General features: G+C 33.7%; 1 protein-coding gene across 3 annotated transcripts in view; it reads left to right on the plus strand.

Moving 5' to 3' along the window:
• The window catches only part of FER (FER tyrosine kinase), a 433,226-nt gene that overhangs the window by 69,219 nt on the left and 343,965 nt on the right, over window positions 1–20,042 (plus strand). For all 3 annotated transcript variants that reach the window (XM_027036479.2, XM_027036470.2, XM_053225532.1), the window contains 2 exons: window positions 272–445; window positions 5,849–5,948. In XM_027036479.2, coding sequence (XP_026892280.2) covers window positions 272–445; window positions 5,849–5,948 — 274 coding nt within the window. The remainder of the gene's footprint in view (window positions 1–271; window positions 446–5,848; window positions 5,949–20,042) is intronic.

Consider the following 20,042-nt stretch of genomic DNA (forward strand, 5'->3'; position numbering starts at 1 on the left):
AAGTGTGAACTCTCGAAGAGCCTTAATCCCTTTCCTCCAATACTACATAGTCTCTGATTACTAAATTTTGAAGCATTTGTACTTGAAGTTGAAGATGTTAAATCTGAGCCATTCATAGCTCCTTGCACAATTGCCAGAAACCTGGCATTTTTGTATTAATGTAATAATTTCTGTAAAACCAAATATTTAAAGTTCCAGAACACTTAAAGCACAGCTAAATGGCAGCCTTGAATACAAGTGCTAATTTTCTTTCTTTCTTTCTTTTTTAAAGTCTTGGCTACTTATGATTCAGCAGACAGAGCAACTTAGTAGAATAATGAAGACACATGCAGAGGACCTAAATTCTGGACCCTTACACAGGCTCACCATGATGATTAAAGATAAGCAACAGATGAAGAAAAGTTTTATAGGTGTTCATCAGCAGATAGAGGCAGAGATGATCAAGGTTTGTCTTTTTATTCTGGAATTCTTTTTTTAATTTGACTTTGAGACTCACTGAAATATTTCATCTTGTTTGACTTTTAAAAATTGTTTAGTCATCATTTTATTTATTTATTTGTTTATTATTTTATTTTTGATTTTTTTAAATTTACATCCAAATTAGTTAACATATAGTGCAACAATGATTTCAGGAGTAGATTCCTTAATGCCCCTTACCCATATAGCCCATCCCCCCTCCCACAACCCCTGCAGTAACCCTCAGTTTGTTCTCCATATTTATGAGTCTCTTCTGTTTTGTCCCCCTCCCTGTTTTTATATTAGTTTTGTTTCCTTTCCCTTATGTTCATCTGTTTTGTCTCTTAAAGTCCTCATATGAGTGAATTCATATGATTTTTGTCTTTCTCTGACTCATTTTACTTAGCATAATACCCTCCAGTTCCATGCACGTAGTTGCAAATGGCAAGATTTCATTCTTTTTCCTTGCCGAGTAATACTCCATTGTATATACCTACCATACTTCTTTATCCATTCATCCATCGATGGACATTTGGGCTCCTTCCATACTTTGGCTATTGTTGATAGTGCTGCTATAAACATGGGGGTGCATGTGTCCCTTTGAAACAGCACACCTGTATCCCTTGGATAAATACCTAGTAGTGCAATTGCTGGGTTATAGGGTAGTTCTGTTTTTAGTTTTTTGAGGAACCTCCATACTATTTTCCAGGTGGCTGCACCAACTTGCATTCCCACCAACCATGCAAAAGAGATCCTCTTTCTCCGCATCCTCGCCAACATCTGTTGTTGCCTGAGTTGTTAATGTTAGTCAGTCTGACAGGTGTAAGGTGGGATCTCATTGTGGTTTTGATTTGCATTTCCCTGATGATGAGTGATGTTGAGCATTTTTTCATGTGTTGGTTGGCCATCATTTTATTATTAGAAATAGGTTTTGGTGTCTCTAATAAGTGATATTTTATTCCTATTTATTATAAAACATTATTGATTATAAGCTGTACTATTACTTTATATACTCTTCTGAAAGAAAAGAATGCTGCCAATTAGACTATGATACAGTGCTCTCTTATCACTTTGAATTTTTATTTTTTACTTACTGCAGTAGCTCTTTTAAGTTTTATGATTTTAATTTTTACTATGCATATAATAGAAAAGAAAATACAGGCAAAATAAATGAGTTTTGATATTTCTAAAATTTTTTTCACAATCGGAGTTTGTTTTTTTCTGGGTAACTTTTTAAAATGTTTTTTATTATGAAAGTTTCAAATGTGCAAAAGGAGAGAGAATAGTAAAACAAACTCCCATGGACTGATCCACCCACATAGTCAAGGTTTTTTAAAATCTATACTCACCTCCATTTTCTAATACACTGAACCATCTAAAAAATTTCAGATATCATTGTATCCATAAATATTTTAGTATACATTGCTAAAATAAATATTAAAAAAAACTTAACTATATTATCATTAACCTACCTAAAAATAACAGTAATTTCTTAATGTTATTAAATATTCTGACTGTGCTCAACTGATTGTTTTTTAAATGTTTTTTTACAGTTGGTTCATTTGAATCATGACCCAAACATGCATTTGAATAATTTTAATCTGTAGGTGTCCCCCCCCCATTTTTTTAAAGTTTATTTATTTTGAGAGAGAAAGAGACAGCACATGCATGTGAAAGCAGGGGAGGGTCAGAGAGAGAATCCCAAGAAGGTTCTGCGCTGTCAGTGCAGAAAACCAGTGTGGGGCTTGATCACACAGAACCTGAGATCATGACCTGAACTTCAGTCAAGAGTTGGACACTTAAGCTGACTGAGCCACCCAGGCACCTACCACTCCCAACCTTTTAAAAATGCTATTTATTTGTGGAAGAAATTGGGTAATTTGCTCTATAGAATTGAAGTTCCTTAATTTTTGACTTTATTGTTAGCATCTTGTGATGTGATTTCACATATTTCTTCATCCTTCAATTTTCCTGTAAACTGGAGAGTAATTAGATTGGCTTGATAACATTCTGTCTACTTATTTTGGGCAAGAATAAATGATAGGTGCTGGTATAGACTTCCTGTTTTTTTTTTTCCCCTATCAGAGATATCTAATGTCATCTTGTTTATCTATTTGTGATGTTAAACTTGTCTAATAGGTTCCAGTCCTGCTAGCCTGATCAACCTATGAAAAAAGTTTATTTTCAGATATTTACCTAATAGGTTTAGAAATAATTGATGTTCACTGCTTAGATCCATTATTTTACTAGGGGTTGTAAAATGGCAGTATTTTACTTCTATCATTCCTAATATGATTGTTAGCTATAATTTTTCAATAGAAAGTTTTGTTATATCACCTACTTGGCTACCCTGAGGTATCATTCATATACAAGAATCAGGATAAATGCTTGCTTTTTGCAATTAATAAGCCAGCTTGGAGAACATGAATTGGTTCTTTAGCAACTTCAGAAGTTAAGACTTCCAGTTTCCAGTCCAGCATATAAGAAGATTAGAAGTTGTCACTCATTCCTAACAAGGAGTTAAAATTTGAACAAATAGAAAAATCACCAATTGCTTTTAGATCCTTAAGAGAAGTGACATGACAGGGCAAATAGCTCCCCCTAAAATTGGAGAGACAGACAAGCGAATACAGAGAATTACAACTTATCAGAGCAAAAGCCTCTTTGGGAAATAGTACTGGTTATAGGAAAACCTGGAGTGTAAGTGACAAATTCTGGAGGCTCAGTGTGGACAACTCTGACAGTTAAAACCTCCAGGAGGAGCTACTTATTGAGGGAACTACACACTTCTGTGAATTTTACCTCCTAGACCTCTACCAGGTTCTCACAGTGAATATTGGAGAAAAATCTCATGCTTCAGGAGGGAAAAGGAACCATTTTGCCATATGCCAAAGCATTCTGTTCTTAATCAAGTCGCTTAGGAGAAACTGTTTACCTGTAACCTAATTGATCTGGGGCAAGGGGGATTCATAACTCCTGTCCACTCTGAGTGGAGAGTGGGCTAGTGAGCTGAGGAACACATGTGAGGTTCATAGCCAGAGGTATAGGCTCAGTAAAAGACTGAGACCTAATCATAGGGTATAAAATACTTTCCCTTTTTCTGGCAGCTTATTACCACGTTAGTAAAGGCCTATTTAATCAGTTCCTTTTGCTCGGTACAATCTGCCTGGCAATCAAGAAAACATAACAAGGCATACCAAGAGCCAAACATGCAGAATTGGAAGAGACAGAACAAGCATCAGAACCAGACACAGCAGGGATGTTGGAAATATCAGACCCGGAACTTAAAACAACTATGAATAATATGCTAAGGGCTCTAATGGATAAAGTAAGTACGAAAGAGCAGATGGGTGATGTAAGCATAAAGTTGGAAATCCTAGGAAAGAACCAAAAAGAAATACTAGAGATCTAAAATACCTTAATAGAAGTGAAGAGTGACTTTGATGGGCTTAATAGGAGATTAGACATAATAGAGGAAATAATCTCTGAAGTTGAGGATATATCAGTAGCATTCTATAAAACTGAAAGCAGAGAATACAGACTGAAAAAAAAAATGGAACAGAATATCCAAGAACTGTGGGGCAGCTACAAAAGATGTAACATATGTATAATGGAATACCTGTAGGAGAAGAAAGAAAGGAACAAGAAATATTTGAAATAATAATGACTGAGAATCTGTCCAAATTAATGTCAGACACCAAACAGTAGTTCTAGGAAGCTCAGAGAACACCAAACAGAATAAATGACCAAAAAACTACACCCTAGCCATGTTGATTTCAAGCTATAGATAATCAAAGATAAAGAAAAAATCCTGAAAGAAGCCTGAGTACAAAAGCACCTTAACGTATAGAAGAACATATAAGAATTACATCTGATTTCTCCTCAGAATTAAGTAGGCAAGAAGGGAGTAGAATGAAATATTTAAGTGTTGAGAGAAAAAACCCACTATCCTCGAATTCTATGCCCTGTGAAATTATCCTTCAACAATGAAATAAAGACTTTCTTTGATAGACAAAAATTGAGGAAATTTGTATCCAGTGGACTGAGAAGGAAAATAATATAGGTCAGTAACTCAGATCTACATCATGAAAGGAAGAGCACTGGGGAAGGAATGTGAAGATAAAGTAAAAATTTATGTTTCTCACTCTTAATTAATCTAACACATAACACTTTATTGAAAATCGTAACAGCAACATTTGATTATGTACAGTCATGAATATATCTTGTGTGTGTATATATATATATATAGATATATGTTTATGTATGCTTATATATAAGTTAAATGAATGACAGCAATGATAGATGGGAAGGAGGAATTAGGATTATTTTGTTATTGTAAGATACTTATGTGATATAGTGGTCCTTGAAATGTGGTATAATGGTATAGTGGTCTTGGAAAGTAGGCTTGCATTAGTTATAAATACATATTGTGAACTCTAGGGCACTTACTAAAAAAAAGTTAAAAAAGAAATGTAACTGATACGCCAAGAAATAAGAGAGGGTGGAATTATATAAAATACTCACTTAAAACCACAGAAAAGTAGAAAAAAGAGTGTTAGAAATAGGAACAAATAACAAGGATAACAATTAGGAAACTAACAAATATGGTACCTATTAATCCAAGTGTGTGGATAAGTACTTTGAAGGTCAGTGGTCTAAATGAGCCCATTAAGGGACAGATATTTTCAGAGTGGATTTACAAACAAGACCCAAGTATATGTTGTCTACAATAAATCCATTTTAAATATTAAGACACATATAGATTGATAGTAAATGGATGGAGAAAGATATACTATGCTAATCCTAATCAAAAGGAAGTAGAAGTAGCTATATTAATTTCAGACAGAGCAGACTTTTAAGTGTTTTTTGGGTACAGAATCAAGGACCTGCATTTGTTTAGTCTTTCCATAGATAGAATAACAGATTTCATGTATGTATGTAATGACCACTGTCATGATTATTATGTAGCCAACAGTGATTGTTAGATACATCTTATTTTAAGTGATGTTACAATATCTGAAAAACCCAAAACACAAAAACCAAAAAACTCATGTTAGAACTGGTAAATTGTTACAACTCAGTTATTCTGTATATTAAAATAAATATTTTTTAGAAAAAATATTTTATACATAGTATATTAATCTATTGGTCTTTAAATTTTAGATGATGACAGCACTATTTCTTGATTTGCTTTTATTTTTAAGAGATGTTTTTCTTTTTTCATATGGCGTTGAATTTATCATTGATTTCTAAACCAGTGTTTAATATATTGTCTATAATGTATATTAAGGAACAACTCTGATCTATAAGCAATAAAAATATATTGGGACTTAAGTTCTTGACAAATATAAATTTAATCATTTAAAATTTGTTTTGCATTTTTTTTTGACAGGTTACAAAGACAGAATTAGAAAAATTAAAGTCCAGCTATAGACAGTTGATAAAAGAAATGAATTCTGCCAGAGAGAAATATAAAGAAGCTTTAGCTAAAGGTATGGCAAAATTATGAAAAATGTTTATTTTAGTGATTTTTATTCTTATCATTTGAAGATTGTCTTTAAAGTACCAGAATAATTCCACTTAGACCAATTCACATTTAAAAAATATCAAAATATGTCAAAATAGACTAATTGTCAAACTGTTTAATGTCTTTTTATTTTTTGTCTTTTTAAAAAAATGATGTAAATTAGTTTTTACTTTTTAGTAGTTCATACTAAATGGAATTATGTAGCACTTGTAAATAAAATGCAAGGAATATTTAAAAATTTCTCTCTAGAAGTTTAATTACTGAATGTAAATAAGAAAAATAGGTTGTATTTGTTAAGATACCATTTTTAGCTCTCTTTTTGCCTATGGTATTTAAAAGCCACTAAAGCAGCCAGACCATTTTATAGCATTATTTTGCCTTCATAGCTTAATTTTTTTTAATCTTAAAAATTTTTTTTTAATGTTTTTATTTTAGTTTTGAAAGAGAGACAGAGCATGAGTGGGGGAGGTGCAGAGAGAGTGAGGGAGACACAGAATCCAAAGCAGGCTCCAGGCTCTGAGCTGTCAGCACAGAGCCTGACACGGGGCTCGAACTCAAAGACAGTGAGATCATGGCCTGAACTGAAGTCAGACACTTAACCGACTGAGCCACCCAGGCGCCCCTTCGTAGCTTAATTTTATGTGCATATATTTCCTCTAACATTTTCATAAGAAGCTTTGGAAGGAAATAGAAAGAGAAACATATTATTTATGTTTTAAATAAGCATTTATGATTATGAGTCTTTAAATGTGAGTAAACAGTCTTCATATTTAGATTTTTTTTAATGATAAAAGTTGGAGGTTTTTAAAAAAATTCTTCCTGTCTAAATATAAGCTTTATTAGTAATTCTGTCTTCTTTTTCTTTTTACTAACATATTTCTCTTGGTCTTTTACTTGTGTATTATATTCTTACTTTGTGGAGGTAAATGAAATGAATAGCTCCTACATTTCAATGTATCTTGCACAATGGAAGCACCATGTTTATGTTGTTAATCCCAGTAGACTAAAAGAGATACTGATTGAACATGCAGTTCTCCCTCCTTCCCTTTCCTACGTCTGTCCTTCGTAATGATATAGCTTATTTTGGTTTAAAAAATGAAATCTAATTCTGATGTCATAATAAAATTTTAAGTAGTTCTTATACATAGTACTTACACTATTGAAGATTTTCCACAGATAGTAATTTTTCTTTATTGTTTTTTATTTTAATTCAGATAAAATACCATTTAGTGTTGTATTGATAATAGGAAGACTGTTTTTTTGTTTGTTTTTTATAAAGTTTATTTACTTTGAGAGACAGAGCAAGTGAGCAGGGGAAGGGCAGAGAGAGAATCCTAAGCAGGCTCTGCACTGTCAGCATGGAGCCTGACTCACAAACCATGAGATCATGACCTAAGCCAGAATCAAGAGTGGGTTGCTCAACCGACTGAATGAACCACCCAGGCTCCCCTGAAGTCTGCATTTTTTTTTTTAAGTTTAAAAAAAATTTTTAATGTTTAGTTTTGAGAGAGAGCGAGTGAGCTGGGGAGGGGCAGAGACTGAGGGAGACACAGAATCTGAAGCAGACTCCAGGTTCTGAGCTGTCAGCACAGAGCCTGACGCGGGACTTGAACACACTAACTGTGAGATTATGATCTGAGCCAAGTCAGATGCTTAACTGACTGAACCACCTAGGCACCCCCTGAACACTGTAGTTTTAATTAATCCCAAGAAATGTATTACGTGGCTGAATCTCCTGAAATTAAAATATGTGAACTTATTTACATTTCTCCTTCTAAAGGTATTAGTGATAATATTTTCCTATTTTCAAGAATTTGATTGCTCTTTATCAAATATTTGATCAACTTATATCCTGTGGAATACATATTTTAAAAATAACTTCTTGTATTATTGTGTTTGATATGTGACATATTACATTTCTTTTTTTATAATCAACACTATCTTTATACTCGTGTTTATGTGAAAAAGTGTAAAATTATATTTTTGAATACTTTGTTTCTGTTATCAAACTGCTTTTTATATTTAACATGGAAACAGGGGTTCTTTTGTGAAGTTATTTATTCTTTATAAGGATGATATGATGGCAAATCTTCCAACATTTGCAGACTTAATGTCAGAACTTTAGTTCATTGTATAGGCCAGAACAGGGCAGCTCTGAAATGGGTCCTAGGGACAGCTAGGCAGTGACAGTGAATACCCCCAGTATGGCTGTAGCATCCAGTCATTACTTTAGATATTAGGGGGTCTTAAAACCCCAGTTTGATGTTTAGCTCCCAGCTAGAGAAGACAAGGCTTTGGGGGAGACAAGGCTTTGGGGGAAACAAGGCCTGAAAATAATTCCTATAGTAAAAGGGTTAAATTCTGGATTTGATTGAGAATGGGTTCAGTTGATTGAGAAAGGGCTCAGTTACTATAACTAACTGGAGGTTTAGCAGTAGTAGATCAGCAGGAAGGCTAGGTTAATGCTGAAATTCCAAATTCCTGACCCCTGCTGTGTAGATTACACAAGATACTTTAAATTTTGAATATTAAAATTTATATCCAAAGGAACATCAGTTAATATTGTTTAATGTAAAATATTACACTCATTTGTAATTTGACTGTGGCATTTTAATTAATTATTATTATTATTATCTTTTGTAATATACCTTAACTATTAAACTTGTTTTGCTCTGGGCTGGGCTGAGAAAGCAAATATTTGTCTTAAGTTGACTTCGACTAATTTGAAACTAGTCTATTGATTATTATTTATAACATATAAACTGAGAACAACCAAAATAATTTTAGCTAGCCTGTTGAGTTGAAGTTAGTAATTCAGAATGTTTCTTGATAGCAGCATAGAATAATGAGTTCTTAAATGCAAAATATACAGATTTTACTTTCTTATTGTGGATTAAGTTCTGAATACTTTAATTTGGTTGAGCACTTGTTTAGGTTCAACCATAAAACAGTTTTGTGAATGTATAAGTAAATGACTTCACAAAAGAACTCTTACAGGATCATATTGTATATGACTAAAGAAAGTTTTACTTTTCCTTTCCAATCTGGATATCTTTCTTTTTTTTTTTTCTTTTCTTTTTCTTGTCTAATTGCCTTAACTAGAACCTCTAGTATTATGTTGAATAGAAGTAGAAAGAGCAAAGATGTTTGTCTTGTTCCTCAACTTAGAGGGAAAATCTTTCAAAATCAAGTATTAAGTTAGGTATAGTTTCAAAATTCTTTTTCATCTGGTTGAAGTTCATCTTCCTGCTTCTCTTTCTTTCTTTCTTTCTTTCTTTCTTTTCTTTCTTTGTTTCTTTCTAAAAATTTTTTAATGTTTGTTTTTGGGAGAGAGAGAGAGAGAGAAAGAGAGAGAGAGAGAATGTGAGTGGGAGAGGGACAGAGAAAGAAGGAGACACAGACTCCAAAGCAGGCTCCAGGCTCTGAGCTGTCAGCCCAGAGCCTGACACAGGACTCGAACCCACAAATCAAGAGATCATGACCTGAGCTGAAGTCGGATGCTTAACTGACTGAACCACCCAGGTGCCCCTCTCTTCCTGCTTTAGAGTAGATGTTGGATTTTGTTAAATGCTTCCTTTGTATCTATTGAGATAAATATTTTTTCTTCTTTTTGTTTGATATGAATTACTTTGATTGATTTTCACATGTTTTAAATATTACATCAATCTCACATTCCTGGGATAAACTCCTCTTTGTTATGATGCATTATCATTTTTTATATTGTTGGATATGGTTGGTTAAGTTTTTTTAAATAATTTTTTACTATATCTTTGTTTCTTGTATTTTTGTCTTATTTTAATATAAAGGTAATTCTATTCTGTGAATGGTTACCTCCTCTAACTTTTTAAGAAAGATTTGTGTTCAGTTGGTAATGGTTCTTAAATATATGTCGAATTTACTTAAGCCATCTGAGTCTGCTTGTTTCTATTTATTACTTTTTTTTGCAAAGATTTTAAAACTATAAGCTCATTTTTTTTGATTGATATAGACTATTTAGTTTATCTGTTCTTTTTGTTTGAATTTTAGTAGGTTGTATCCTTCAAGGAAATGTCTATTTCATCTAAGTTGGTGAATTTATTGGTATTAAATTGTTAATAATTTTCCTTATTCACCTTTTTAATTATAGAATCTGTGGTGACATTTTCTTTCTCATTCTTGGTATTGGTGATATTGATATGTTATGTCTCTTCTTTTTTTTCCTAATCATTCTGGCTAGAAGTGTATCAATTTTATTAATCTTCTCAAAGATCAGCTTTTGGCTTTACTTCTGTTTTTCTTTCTATTTAATTGACGTATGCTCTAATCTTTGTTATTTCTTTCTTTCTGCTTGTTTTAGGCTTAGTTTGCACCATTTAAAACATTTTTTAGGGGCGCCTGGGTGGCGCAGTCGGTTAAGCGTCCGACTTCAGCCAGGTCAGGATCTCGTGGTCCGTGAGTTCGAGCCCTGCGTCGGGCTCTGGGCTGATGGCTCAGAGCCTGGAGCCTGTTTCTGATTCTGTGTCTCCCTCTCTCTCTGCCCCTCCCCCTTTCATGCTCTGTCTCTCTCTGTCCCAAAAATAAATAAAAAACGTTGAAAGAAAAAAAAATTTTAAACATTTTTTAAATGTCCTTGATGTGGAAGCTAAAGTCATTGATTTGAGAACTGTCTGTTTTGTAATATAGTCATTTTGTGCTCTCAATTTCCCTAAGCACTGTTTTGGCAATGTTCCCCAATTTTTCATACACTGTCTTCATTCTCATTCAGTTCAAAATAATTTCTAGTGTCCCTTTTGTTTTTTAATTTGATCTGTAGGTTATTTAAAAGTGTGTGAGTTAGTTTTCTAAAGTTTTGTCGTTTTTCTAGAGATGTTTACATTTTTTATTTATAATTTAATTACATTTTGATCTGAGAATATTTTTTTATGATTTCATTTCTTTAAGTTTATGTGTACTTGTTATCTGGCCCACAGTTTGGTGTGTTTTCATAAATGCTTCATTTTCACTTGATAAGAATGTGTATTCTGCTGCTGTTGGTTGGAGTGATCTATATTGTCAGCGTGGTTCAGTTAGCTAATAGTGTTTTTTGATTTTTTTATGTTGTTATGGATCTTCTGTCTACTTGTTATATTAATGTTTGAGAGAGGGCAATTGAAATCTCCCCCTGTAATTGTGGGTCAGTCTATTTCTTCTTGTAGTTGTCAGTTTTTGTTTTTGTTTTTTTTTCATGTATTTTGAAACTCTGTTATTAGGTGACTAAGCATTTACAATTCTTATATCCACTTGATGACCCCTTTATTATTATAAAATAATCTTTATTATCCCTGGTAGTATTCTTTGCCGTGATATCTATTGTATCTCATATTAATACAGCCATTCCCACATTACTTTGATTAGTGTTTATACAGTCTTTCTGGTTTTCATTCTTTAATCTGTTTCAGTCCTTATTTTTGAATTACATTTCTTGTAAGCAGCATATAGTTAGGTCATGCTTTTTTAGCTTGTTAATGTCTACCTTTTAACTGGGATTATTCAACTATACTTAATGTGACTTTTGATATTGTTATGTTTAAATATGTCATTTTGCTCTTTGTTTTCTTTTCTTCCATTTACTCTTTATTTTCCTTTTCGTTTTATCTACCTTCTTTTGGATGAACATTTTCTTGATTCCTTTTTTTCCTATTTTGTTGTCTTATTACCTATAACTTTTTGTTGTATTATGTTGTCTTTAATTTACCATAGTGTATCTTCAACTGATATTATAATACTTTGCTTTTAACATGGAACCCTTACAATAGTGTCATCTTCCGGTCTGTGTGTTTTATTGTTGTACTATATTCCACTTTTGCGTACGTTGTAAAGTCCGCACTACCTTGTTAATGTTTCTTTGTTTAAATAGTTATTTTTTTAAAAACTTTTTTAACGTTTTTATTTATTTTTGAGACAGAGAGAGATAGAGCATGAACGGGGGAGGGGCAGAGAGAGAGGGAGACACAGAATCGGAAGCAGGCTCCAGACTCTGAGCCATCAGCCCAGAGCCCGACGCGGGGCTCGAACTCACGGACCGCGAGATCGTGACCTGAGCTGAAGTCAGATGCTTAACCGACTGAGCCACCCAGGCGCCCCAATAGTTAGTTATTTTTAAAACTACAGCAGAACGCTTAATATATTTATCTATGTAGTTATCTTTTCTAGCATTTTGTATTCCATCTGGTGTCAGTTAACTTTTGCCTGAATTACCTACTTTAATGTTTCTTGTAATGTAAGTCTGTAAGTAATAAATTCTTTCAGTTTTACATGCTTGAAAAAGTTTTTATTTCACCTTTGTATTTGAAATATATCTTTGTTGGATATAGAATTCTATTTTGTCATTTTTTCCCCCCTCTTTAGGTCTTTAAAGATGTTGTGCTAGTGTTATGTCATAGAGAAATCTATTCTAATCTTTATCTTTGCTCTACACATTTTATTTTCCTTTGGTAGCTTTTAGCTACTCTTTATCATTGGTTTTAAGAAATTTGGTCATGATGTCCGTTGCTGTAGTTTTTTTTTTTTTTCTTGTGGTTTTTGAGCCTGTTTTATCTGAGAATTTATAGTTTTCACCAGATTTGGAAAACGTTCAGCCATTATTTCTTCATGTATATTTTCTGTGTCCCCCTCTCTGTTCTGGGCTAGAGACTCTTGCTGCATGGATCTTAGGCTGCTAGTGGTTGTCTCACAGCCTACTGATACTCTTCATTTTTTTCCCACTTGTCTTTTTTTTTTTTTCTTTCTGTTTCATTTTGGTTAGTTTCTATTCTCTGTTTACACGTGCACTCATCTTATTTCCTACAATGTCTATTTTTCTTTAATCCCATGTAATATAGTTTTCATCTCAGGCGTTGCAGATTATGCCTGAATAATTGTGATAATGGGTCTTTTCCTAAAACTTGCAGGTATCTACTTAACGCATTAACCTAAGTTTAGAGTCTTAGTGGACTTCATCATCCTTCTTCATTTGTTCTGAGACTTTTATGAGTTTATTCATTCCCAGATTTTTTTAAAACTCACTATAATCTTCCACTTGCTTATGTTGTAAAAAATATACATAATCTTTACCTATAAACCTACATTCAGTCCCTTGTTCATATGCCATGTAGTATTTTTTTAGAGTTAAAATGTATTTTTTTTAAGAGTTGAACCATATGGTATTGATGAAGTGAATTTAAATACAGTTTTTGCTTTGAAGTTTTATAGTTTGCTTGAAGATATACTGAAGTGTCAGAAAACCTGTTCAAAATAACTCTCATAGTTATGTATTCTGATATAGCCTATTTAATTGATTCTGTGTGACTACAGTTATGTTGGGGTTTTATATTTACCAAGACTCAAAATAACCACAATGACATTTGCGGAGGTTACTCTTACATGAGTAGAAGTCTGAATGCTTTTGCTTTATCACACGTCATATTTCAGGAAAAAGAAACAGGATGAGCTACTCCACGTTACAAATGCTTATAATAGTCTAGAGAAGTTTAAAAGGAGCTCTCTCCACCCACTTATATAACAAGAGTAGGGAAACAAACTCTCTTTCAAATTTTATTTCTTTATGGGAAACAAAACAGAGTGCTAAGAGATTTGTAAACTCCCTGATTATGTACAGGCCCTCACTTAACCTATGCAGACAGAATAAGAAGATACCTACTGCTAGAACTGTGGGGAGTTTGCTAGAAGTCTCATTCAAAAGTAAATTTTTCTGTAATTGGGAAGTAGATTTTCTTAAATTGCCTCTTCATGCATTATGAATAGTTCTGTGGCATTTTATAGCCAATTAAAATTGATTAGATCCATTGAGTTGTCTCTTTAGAGTACTTTAATTGTGAAAACCAGTTTGAAATGAGTCCAGATTTGAGACAGATGGTTAAATTTATGTTTAAATAAATCCAAATTTAAAAAAATGAGTAAAACTTTTTGAAGGCTCTTTTAGTTGATTTTCTCATTTTTAGTCCAACAAGAATGGCCTTCCTATTCAATAATCTCTAAATCTTGGAGTTTTTAAAAACCAGAATCATGTATGCATGAAATGTGGAGGTCCCCTAGACAAATATTCTGAAATTCAAATTTACATCTCAGTTCAACATAAGGAGAAATGCTTTTTGGATATAGGACTTGCTAAAGACCAAAGCTAATAAGTTCAAGATATATTTTTCGATCATCATTTCTGTTGATGTGGCTTTCCCTCCTCCCCCCCCCTTTTTTTTTTGACCTACTTATTAGTACATGATATATCAGCAGCTAACATATGGCATGAATGCTTTTCACTGCATGGAGCTTAATATGATAGGAACTTTATAAGGTCATAAAGAGTAATGACACTTTTTGTTGTTAATCTAATTTGCATTGGGTTAAAGTTGCAGAAATTGGAATGACAGTTATAATATTCTCATTAGGTGCTGAAATATTATGTGGGATGGAATATGTCACATGATTCATTTATATTCTAGAGATAATTTCCTAAAATGAAAATTAAATTAAAGCACAATAATTTGATTTGTCCCTATTTTTCTTAGTTTTATTAAATAAACAAAGCTAAGTTTCATATACAAAGAGATTAAGAGAAACTATATCCTTTTGCTGATTTTCCTCTATATTTTATAGGTGAGCTCCTTAACAATATTAGTTTTGGACTTGATTACTAGAAAAATGATATAAACAGATGCAGAAGATAAAATTGTAATCTTTCTGTAACTTTTAGCTTTTTAAAAAATTTTATTTAAGCTTAAATTTATTTTTTCATAATAAAAACTATATCAATTTATACATTTTCTTTTTATGTGCCAGGCACTGTTATTTGTACTAGGGATACTGTAGATAACAAACCGTACAAAAATTCCTGCCTCTGTCAGGCTTACATTTTAGAGAAGAAGATAGCTAATTAACACAACAAATAAGTGAAACCTATAGTATGTTAGATGGTGATAAGTACCATGGATAAAAATGAAACACAGGAGGTGGATAGGATGTTGGGAGAATGATCAGGTCAAGCCTCATGGAGAAAGAGACATTTAAATGAAGAATGAAGGAAGTGAGGAAGTGAAGTGTATGGTTATCTGAGACAGAGAGTATTCCAGGTAGAGGGAATAGCCAAAGCTAATTCACCGGGAGGGGATCATGTCTAGAATATTTGAGGAGTAGTGCAAATGCCTGTGTGTCTGCAACTGGTGGAGTGATAAAGGAAAGAGATGAAATCAGAGAGGAAGAGTGATGGTGAGTGGCAAAGGAGGCACAAATTATATAGGATTTTGGTCATTATCTTAAAGCACTTTGGCTTCTACTCTAAGTAAAATTGGAAACCATGGTGGGTTTTGAGCAGAAGAATGACAGGAATTGACTAATATTTTAATAGTATAATTTGGCATCCTTGTTGCAACTCCTCTGAGAGGTGGAGGGGGATGGAAGTAAAGAGATTACTTCCAGGCTATTGGAGAAATCCAGGCAAGGTTTTATGCTGGTCTGGACCTGGGGTGGTAGTAACAGAGGTGGTGAGAAGTGGTCAGTTTCTGGATATACAGTTGATTCTTGTTATTTACAGTAGTTATGTTCTGTGAAATCACTCTGAATGCTAAATTAGCATTAGCTGAGTACTGAATCATTGCCCCTAGTGGACATAACATTAGGGTTTAAGTTCCTATAAGCAAGGTCACAGCATTTTTGGTGACTGATTTAATACATCATCCTGCTTTATGTATGTGTCTGTTTAAAGACACCTTCTTTAATATATGTTGTTGATTCATTAACATTGAACTCCAAACCAATAGTGCTATATGTCATGACTAAACAAAGCAATCTGCCATACCTATTTTCTCTATAAAGTACATTGTAGCATTCTTAATCATAAGAATACTTGACAGCGTTTTAGTATTACTTTTGGCCATTTTATTTATTTAAATTTTTTTTCAACGTTTTTATTTATTTATTTATTTTGGGACAGAGAGAGACAGAGCATGAACGGGGGAGGGGCAGAGAGAGAGGGAGACACAGAATCGGAAACAGGCTCCAGGCTCCGAGCCATCAGCCCAGAGCCCGACGCGGGGCTCGAACTCACGGACCGCGAGATCGTGACCTGGCTGAAGTCGGATGCTTAACCGACAGCGCCACCCAGGCTCCCCTTTGGCCATTTTAAACAGCAAAATCATCAGCTAAAAGCACAAAAATGCAATAAATGTGAAACTAAATAGACTGCAGAATGGGTAGCTTCCAGCATGGAAACTGAAACAAAAAGGTAGACAGAGATAGCCTTGTTTGACCTCTGTTGGGAACATGTTACAAATGACTCTTGTGCTCTGCATATGTGTATATCTGTGATTGGCCTGGAAAGTATTTTGTAAATTGATTTGAGGATTAGAAATAATTTTAGGCAGTAGGTGAATTCAGACATACGGAATCCATGAATGTATATATGTATTGAAAATAGAGCCTAAAGGATTTGCTGATGAATTGGATATAGTGGGTGAGACAAAGAAGTCAAGGATGATTTGAAGATTTTTGGCTTGAACAACTGGAAAGGTGGTTAACTGAGGTGGAGAAAAATATAGGAGTAGTAGATCTGGAGCTGAAGATCAGGAGTTTTTAGATTCTTTTTAGACATCTAACTAGGTATGTCTAGTTTGTACTTGAATCTCTAGCTATGGAGAATTCCTGGGAGAGGTCTGGAGTAAAAGTATAAACTTGAATGTTAGTTGGTATTTAAGCCATGCCGTTTGATGACATTTCTAAGGGTGTTCATTAAGATAGAAAAGAGGGGCTCCTGGGTGGTGCAGTCGGTTAAGCGCCCGACTTCAGCCAGGTCACGATCTCGCGGTCCGTGAGTTCGAGCCCCGGGCTCTGGGCTGATGGCTCAGAGCCTGGAGCCTGTTTCCGATTCTGTGTCTCCCTCTCTCTCTGCCCCTCCCCCGTTCATGCTCTGTCTCTCTCTGTCCCAAAAATAAATAAACGTTGAAAAAAAAAAAAGAAAAGAGAAGAGTCCTAAGACTGAGCCCAACATTAAGAATCCCAACATCAAGAAATAAGGAAGAAATTATAAAGAACACCAAGATAAAAGGAAAACCAAAAGAACATATTATTCTGGAAGCCAAATGGGGAAGGAAAAGATTTTGAGGAAGAACGAGAGATCAGCCTGGTTAAGTACTACTAAAACATGAGATGAGGACCGTGATTTGGATATTGTAAAGTGTAGGTTATTGGAGACTTCGAAAAGAGCAGTTTCAATATTACAGTAGAGGGAAAAGCTTAAATGGGATGGGTTTAAGAAAGAATGCGAGAAAAGAAACTGGAGATCCCTGGTACAGACAAATCGTTTCAGGAGTTTTGCAGTAAAGGAGAGAGAGGGAGGTAACTGAAAGTAGTCAAGGGAGGATGTTTTCTTTTTTTAAAGATTAGGAGCAACTACTGCTTGTTGGTTGTTGAGAATGCTCTGGGAGAAAAGGAAAAGTTGATGAGGTAGCAGAATGAAGGAAGAATGGCTGTAGCAGTGTCCTTGAGTAGTTATGAGGTGATGAATCCAGTACCCAAGTGAATGGATTGGTTTTACCTAGGAGCCAGAGCCGTTTATTCATAGTAGTAGTCTAAGAAGGCCAAGCATACAGCTTTATACAGATAAGTAGGTAGATATATTGGTTATAGCTTGTTGAAGTTGTCTTGAAATTTCTTTTCTTAAGGGGGTTCCTGGGCTTCCTCTTCCCAAATTCAAAATCACAAGATATAGGCCAGTAAGTATATAGTGAAAAGTTTTTCTCCTGTTACCTGTTTTTTTTCCTTCAGAAATGACTAATACTTTGTTTCTTCTAGATATATTTTATGTATATCTTGTAGCTTTTAAGCTACTTACTTACTTAAAGGTATTCATCAACTTATTAGATAACCTTGTGTATTATAGTACATTATTCAGAGTTTGAGGTCAGTTACTGGTTGGTTATTCATGCTAAGTAAATGCTGATCTCTACACTTCCTCCTCTATAATTATATCCTAACATTTTGATGACTATTTTGTGAGTCCTTGTTTTATTTTTTTTTTTGTCAAGCATCTTTTAGGAAAATACTGCCTATCCCTCACAGAACCTAAAACACCATGGGATGTGGATAAAGATTTAAAGGATGAAAGCCCTTAATTTGCTGGAAATGTTGTTATTCCACACAGTTAACTAATCTTATAAAGCAGAATGATGGTTTTGTTTTATTTTGTTTTGTTTTCATTCTGGCTGTGTTTATGTATTAATAATCCTCATAGTGGGAACATACCTGCTTTGAAACATACATATTGAAACCAAGTTTTCTTTTTTTATTTTAGGAAGTGTTTTGATATTTAAAGAACAAATCATTGAGATATTTGATCTCTAGACTAAATAACTCCAATTTTTTAGATTTAATGAATATTCAGATACTTTTGACTTTTGATCAGATTTTCACAGCTTTTGATTTTTAACTTTTATTTTGACATAATTTCAGACTTACATATCTATTAAAAGAAGGATACAAAGAATACCTTCACTCATACTCCCCAAATATTAATATTTCACCACATTTTATTTATTTCTTCTCTGTATGTGAGAGAGAAACTTACAATGGCCCCTCTGTCCTTTTGATGTGTTCTTGTCATTCATCTTTTATTTTCTGACTCATCTTATACTTTTCATGCTCTGGATCCTGCTCCATTATTTTAAGGAACCATAGTTTCTTTTAGTGGTTTTCCATTTAGTATTTATGGTATCTTTGTTCTAGGTCCTCTCAATGCACATAAGAAACACAAATGTATCAGTGCTTATTTCTATATCTGTTGATCTGTCTATATTAAAACTAAAGAGTTTATATTGAGACTTCCAATTCTAGTCCAATGCCTTGTGTTCATTTGGTGTTTTCATATATATGTATTTGCAACTTCTTTCTCTGACAGTGGGAAACCTGGCTTCTGTTATTCACACTCTGTTTACTTGTTCAATCCTAAAATAACAGAAAATCATTTCAGAATTGTTAACGCATGCCTCTTAAAGAGACTACAATTCATGGTTTCTTTAGAGCTCTTTTTGTCTTTAGTCTTTCATTGTAATCAAATATTGTTTGCCAAAGTTTCTTAGATTAATTCTTTTCTTTCCCACTCCTTTTGGTGTGATTGCGTTATTCACTGGAAATAGTTTGGTTCATTTGTATCTGTTGTATCCCATTATAAGTTGTTTTGTCCTCTCCTATTCTTGTTTTTTGCTTATCTGTCTCATTAATGGTTTAACATTAATGGTTCCAAAAGTCAGTACTGTATAAAATTATATACTTAGATAACTATTATCTTCTATAATTATTTCTCTCAGGTCATGAGTTCATGACCTGAGCAGAAATCAAGAGTTGGATGCTTAACCAACTGAACTACCCAGGTGTACCAAATTTTAAGAATTTTTAAGTATATTACAATGATTATCCCCTTATCTGTTATTCGTGGTACACATATTTTTTACTAGTTTGTTGGTTGTCATTTTATTCTGTTTAATGTGTTTCCCCCCACCAATGAATGATGATACTCTAGCTACTGATACTGCTTTGAGAAATAAACTGTCCTTTGTTTCTATCTCAGAACTTATGTCTTCTGCCCATCATCATGAAGTTGAGGCAGGCTAATTTGTTAGCTTGCAAGTAGAATAAAATCTTGTACCCTTCATGCTCTTGACAAAGATTGATGTGTCCTTTTTTATATATATATTTTTATATTCTTTTTTTTTCCTACAGGATTTTTTTCCTCACTTGCTTTGTTTTGTTCCTTCATGGTTTCCCAAGTTCCTTCATTTTAACCATTTCTCCCTCTGAGGTGTTACCTTTCTAAGACTGTTTCTCATGCCTTTCACATATACTTTTAGTTCCCTTTCTTGTAGTCAGTTCTGTGATCTAGCATTATGTTTCCAGTATTTTCACATATAGAATGAACTTGCTTTTTCTGATGGTGATTTTAGACAAGTCTTAAGCACACTGCTACCTTTTCTCTCTTTAGTTCATTTTTCTTGTTTTCAGAACAGCCTTTGGTATCCATGAAGTCTTGCAGTGGGAGGGTGAGAGATCTTTTGCAGTG

This window comes from Acinonyx jubatus, chromosome A1, assembly GCF_027475565.1.
Source record: "Acinonyx jubatus isolate Ajub_Pintada_27869175 chromosome A1, VMU_Ajub_asm_v1.0, whole genome shotgun sequence".
NCBI classification, from domain to species: domain Eukaryota; kingdom Metazoa; phylum Chordata; class Mammalia; order Carnivora; family Felidae; genus Acinonyx; species Acinonyx jubatus.